Source organism: Centroberyx affinis, unplaced genomic scaffold (assembly GCF_046629955.1).
Source record: "Centroberyx affinis isolate AG114_WGS23_722 - 3 ecotype Tasmania unplaced genomic scaffold, CSIRO-AGI_Caff_v1 ptg003460l_1, whole genome shotgun sequence".
Classification (NCBI taxonomy): Eukaryota; Metazoa; Chordata; class Actinopteri; order Beryciformes; family Berycidae; genus Centroberyx; species Centroberyx affinis.
This window is the reverse complement of record NW_027281424.1, coordinates 44,001-50,000: the sequence shown is the minus strand read 5'-3', so window position 1 is coordinate 50,000 and position 6,000 is coordinate 44,001. Positions and strand designations below refer to the sequence as shown.

The following is a 6,000-nucleotide window of genomic DNA, read 5'->3' as shown; positions in this document are numbered from 1 at the left end:
AACAAACGTCTCATGAAGCTAGGGGCGCCCCTGTGATGCCTCACTAAGCAGGCTGGGAGAAATGTTTATTCATTTGCTTATTAGGATCTCTATTATCATAGAACTATTCTACTGTTATCATAGAACTGTTCTATTACATAGAACATACAACATTCTATCATCAGTGGAAACCATTTGTTTTTGTTCAGGAGAACTTCCCAGGGGTTCAGGAAACCCCTGGAAATCTCTGCTTTTGCACTGACCTTGGGCATGTCAACATGGGAGCGAGTCACCAAGCCAGAAACCCGCTCCACTTTGTGAGGACTCCTCCTGCTGGTCACTCGAACCCGAGAAACACCCTCCTCCTGGTCCTATGGGACAGAGCAGGTCAGACAGGGCAGGTTAACATCCAGACAGGAGAGAGCAAAATCAGAGAGAAAAGACCCTCCAGCAGTGATCAGTGCATACTCATTGATAGTAAAGATGCCATGTATCAACAAGCCATCATTTAAGTGTTGGTTAGTATTCAGCACTCTCTACATTGGAGCAAAGATAGGAGCTAACTAATATATCACAGCCTGGCTAATGTGTTTGTGCAGTGGTAAAAGCAGGAGACCTTTGTAGAATGAAAAACATAAATATGGGAATATCAGTTTGAGTAATACCACTGCCCAGCTCTCAGGTCCCTGCCTTAGTCTGCACTACTGAACACAGAGTGCTATTTGTTGTGGAAACACCAGTGGATGGGAGAAGAAATGGAGGAAGGCCGGCAGAGAACTGAACTGGATAGTTCACTCCGTCAGAGGTCTGATATTACAGTCTAACATGACAAACAGTGAAACTCAGCCGATACAAAGTGACAGCAAAGATGTAACTCAACAGATCATCCAAATAACTTTGACAGATATTGATTTTCATACCACAACAACAGAAAGCTTCCGCTGAATGTGGACATGGACACAGAGGATATGCCTACCTGAGAGTCGCTGAGATTATTTCCACAGTTTAGAGCACACAGACCCTTATTGACAGCAGAGGGCAGCCTTTAGAGCAGGCCATCACTGATGCAAGGTTGCAAAAAAAATGTTCAGGCAAAACCGCCTTGATGATTTTCCTAACAAGAGGTGCGTTCTCCCTCAGCTGATGCCTCCAAGTTAAATTGAAAGCTGGTCTTGATCCCCAGCTGAGTTGAGACAAATGTGTAAAGTGTTTATATAAATACACACACACCCCTAACCATGCAGGCTACCTGGTTTCGCCGCACCCACTAGCAAGAGAGCTTCAGTCATTTTAGATTCTCACACAAACAATCTAAATGTCATCAATGTCAAGTGTACAATGTTGTCACCATGATTGTTGTTTACAGAGGTTTGGACTGGCGGTATGGATCTGATATGCTGTGTGTTATTCCAGAGATGCTTAGTGAGTTTTGCTGTGACGGCTCCATTCCCACATGGCAGTGCTGACAGGCAGGTCAGCTGACACTGCCAGGGCCAGGGCCGCCCCCCCTGCCCCCTTGGCTGCCCGCTCTGTCTAATAGTGGCAGCTAAGAGTATGCCCTTTGCACCACTCAGCATGCAAACACACACACACACACACACACACACACACACACACATACAATCGTGCAGACAGACTTGAGATGAGCTCATCAATTAATCATCACAAGTCATACAACATTTAAAAGAAATATTTCCATCTTTGGCCCTCAGATCCTTAGTTATTCCACATCATGATTATTACATAATAAAGCCAAAAATATTACAACCAAAGGTTAGTGCAATCAAAACTCTAATGAATTTCTAATTATATATTAAAGTAATTTACAAAGAAGAAGTCTCTACTAAGTCCCTTTCATTCCTTTTCCAAAGGAGCTATTCTCTACTCTCACCTGCTACTCTGCACCAAATCAGGGAATTTGCAGACTCATTTAATTTCCCTCCCATCCTCCACTCAGGTGACAGCATGGCTGGAATACTGATGAGCACCTCGCTGGGCGTCCATTAAGTCTCTCTCTCTCTCTCTTTCTCTCTCTCTCTCAAACTTCCCACTGTGACTACTGCGTCCTTCTCCTAGCCTCTCAAGCCGGGCCTGCGCCTGGGCCCCATAAGCAGCTGGGATGCAGGAATGGAAGGGGGAAGGATCAGGAGCCATGCTGCACTGAATTAGTAGCTAACCAGGGTGGATCACAGAAATGCTGGGAGAAGAGCTTAGGATGACAGAAAAAAAAAAAAAAGTTCAAGCCACAATCTTAGTGTGTGGTTTGGGTCCTCTTCTGAGAGTGTGACAGATTATGAACAGATTATGCTATATTGAGCACTCCTTTTATTCTGTATTTGATGCAGGTCAGGGAAGTTATTGATTTACTAAGCCAGCACATCAGAGGTGACAAATTGGCCTAATGCTTGCAAATACTTCCCATTCCTATAACCCCTGTATAATCAGAAAATAGATTGTTAATATTATGGTATTAGTTCTTTACACAATCTTACAAATGCATGAGAATCCTCTTTCTGACAACACAGTCTTCTGCATTAAGGCATCCATTTAATTCACTCTAGTAAATGACAAGTTTATTGCATTTTCCCTATTCAACTGACCATGCATAATGCAGTTCAGACTTAGCACAAGAGTTTCAAAAACACATTGCCATTAAGTGATTGACTAGAGGGAGGGGTTGTTAAAGCACGAAAGGATAAAAGACACGATTTTGTCAAAATGAGGATGTTAGGTTAAAGTGTTTTTATCTGATGTCAGGGTTGAATTATCATGTACTAACACTTTTACACAAAAAAAACGGAAAGCCACTGAAAAGGGTCTTGCGCTGAACATGGCTCACACACATGCACCCACACACATACATGTACATACACATGTGCACACAGCGGTGCAACAACTTATTTATTGGGGTGTATGCAAGATGTCAGATCAGGACGTTGAGGCCCCCCCTCTCATTAACCCCGTTTGATTTCTTCCAACAGACCCAGCAGGACGGGTCTCTTGTGCCCAAGCAGAAAAGGGACGAGCAGAGGGGCGGAGGCCAGCTCCCCATCTAGTACTTCATGGTCAAGAATGGGTTACTTTATTATGTGGCGCAACGGCTGGGGGAAGAGCAGGAGCTCCTGGTGCTACCACAGGTGTCCGGTGTGTCAGAAGACTGCACCGAACCAGCCCCCACAGCTCCCCTGGTTCCCCTGCCCGTCAGTAACATTCCCTTCGACTGCACTGGGATGACCTGGTGGGCCTGCTCCCGAAGTCTTCCTGGAGCCATGAGTATATCCTTGTGCTGGTTGACTACGTCATCTGGTATCCTGAGGTCTCTGAGGCTGGCACCCTCCAAGCTGTGCTGCTGTTCTCCTGTGTGGGGATCCCGAAGGACGTCCTTACCAACCAGGGGACCCCCTTCTTCTCCCAGCTGATGTCTGACCTGTGCTGGCTCCTCAAAGTCCACCACCTCCATACTTTGGTGTACCACCCACAAACAGATGGTCTTGCTGAAAGACCAGACCCTGAAGAGGAGTGGATACACTGATTGAGTGTCTGGATAAGTCGCAGTTTATCTCTACTCTCCACGTAACCAAAGGCTATTGGCAGGTGCCCCTCTCACCCGCAGCTAGACGACAACCTTTGCAACACCCAGTGATCTGTGGCCTCGATCATCCGGCCCCACTGCCAGTACACCACGGTTTACCTGGCTGGGAGGAAAGCCAGGAGAGGCTCCAGGGGGCACTGGAGGAGCTGCACTGGGTGGGACTCATAGCCCAAACCCCAACAAGTGCAGCATCAGCCGGTCTGAAGCGAAGTACCTGGGGTACCAAGTCGGCCGGTGCCTACTGCGCCCACGGGAAGAGAAGGTGAAGATGGTGTGACTATTTCCCCAGAGCAGGGTATGTGCCTTTTTGGGGTCGGCTGGACTTAATCTCCCTGTTCTCCTCTCTAGCTGCCCCCTCTCTGACCTGACCAAGAAGGGCCCAGGAAGCGGAGACGGTATTCCAATAGCTGAAGACCACACACACCTTAGAACCTGGTTTTGCCCCACCAGCACTACCCCATGCCACAGAGCGTATTCTACATCATTTGTATGTGTGTGTGTGTGTCTGTAATTAGTATGAGGAAAGAAAATGTGCAAAATATACCTGTCTTACCATCTTAAATCATAAAGTAGGGGTGAACTCATGTCTTGTCATACTAATTATTTCAATAACAGCACAATATATCTGTTATCTGTCTCTGAATCCAACTTTTTCAGAGACTCGATCAGCATAATGGATGTCTCTAGATATATTTCTGACTGGATTGCTTTGTTCACGCATGTTACAACTGATTTCCAGCATGCCCTTTACAGTTGACTGTAAATGTAAATAACACTATCTAGACTTTCTACAGGCAAGGTAAGCGTCTCTCTGACCATTCCCAATTCTGTAGTGTTGCAGTATATTTGAAAGCGACTGCTAATATTGTATCCTCTAACTAAGCAGTTGTTACAGGCTTGCGCACTTCCAAATAATTTGCATGCAAAGCAATACACTTTGTTTTATTGAGTGCATTAACCAGTCACATTAAACTTGTTCCCTGCTGGATAATAAAAGAGAACAGTATAAGCTTTAGAAAATAGCCTGTTGCTTTTTTTCTGTTATGGAATATGGGCCTTTGGGGCATTTCACAAGCCCATTCTCAAACATCATTTGATGAAATGAGTCAGTTATTTCAGTGGGGGACGTCCAGTCTGATGGCTCAGAGGGATCAGGACTGTGGCTGCTCTGTCCATACTGGCTGAAGCATCCTCAGCTTGAACCTGCTCCTCGCTAGCATCTGTGATCTGCCCCCGTGGCAAAACATCAACCTGCATTTTCTGCTCCCCCTCAAACTAAAAAAAGGATGTACCTAAGATATTTTCAGATAGGCTTTCCTGTAGCTACAACTTGTGTTATAATAGAATGGTTTACATTTTGTGGTAAAATTGAAAATATGATTTTTTTTGGTCTGTGCTTTTGGAGCCCCTGAATTTGCAGCCCTATGTGTCCCATATACTGCATACCCCAAGTTTGTGTCACTGTGTGCATAGATACAAATACACACTCACACAGACACCCCCCCCCCCCCACCACCACCACATACACACACACACACACACACACAACAGAAGGTACTGAAGGTAGCATTTTTCTAATCCCAGTGCTAAAACCAGGCCAAAGAGCATTCACTTAATGGGCTATAGAAGTCAGCCAAGGATCAATTTCATTTACATTTTGGCATTGCTGGAGGAAAGTTATGAGGCAATATTAAATCATGCAAGTGATATGAAGTCAGGGGTCCCCTCCCATTCAAAGGCTATTAAGACATCAGTGACATGGAACTACTTTACAAAAAAAGATCCAAATTTAACTGCACTGACTTTACTGATATTGCACTACCTATCGCATGAAGACAGAACTATATGATGCTCCACTGATAAGATCCAGATTTCTACACCACACACACACAACCGGCTTTTTCCCCTTTAACTCCGGAGTGGTTGTTTTCTCTGCACTTTGCTATAAATATTCTAAGTGACCATGTGACTGCAAACACTTGATATAATGAAAGGTCTGGGTGACTTCATGAGAGCAGCCCACTGATGAGCACATGGTCTATCAGTGCTTTTTTGACTCAGTCTGTCTTCCTCTTCTTCCTGTACCCGCGTGTCCCGCTCCAACTTTTTCTCTGCCTGACTCTCACTCTCCAAGTTTAAGTCATAGCCATCACCCATAGCAACATTTCTAAGCTTGTGTGGGAGTGAGAAGGAACCTCTTGCACAGAGAGGAAGCAAAGCATAACACGCAGCAGCATGACACCAGATACAGATGTAAACATATAACATATTTTCTCCGCTCTGTAATGTATAAGCAGGCAAATTACCTCCAACGCATCCTGCCTACTATCTTCTTTCACAACATTCTGCTCCGTGTTCAGCTGCAAGGTCACCTCGTAACACTCCTGAATATCTGCAAGAAAAGAAAAGACAATTAAATGAATTTCTTC

At 45.0% G+C, this 6,000-nt stretch overlaps 1 protein-coding gene across 1 annotated transcript in view; it reads right to left on the bottom strand.

Annotated features, from left to right (window-relative positions):
* The window catches only part of dlg3 (discs, large homolog 3 (Drosophila)), a 76,767-nt gene that overhangs the window by 62,620 nt on the left and 8,147 nt on the right, over window positions 1-6,000 (bottom strand). Inside the window, exons 3-4 of the mRNA XM_071539464.1 lie at window positions 5,878-5,963; window positions 243-350 (exon numbers count right to left, since the gene is read on the bottom strand). Coding sequence (XP_071395565.1) covers window positions 243-350; window positions 5,878-5,963 — 194 coding nt within the window. The remainder of the gene's footprint in view (window positions 1-242; window positions 351-5,877; window positions 5,964-6,000) is intronic.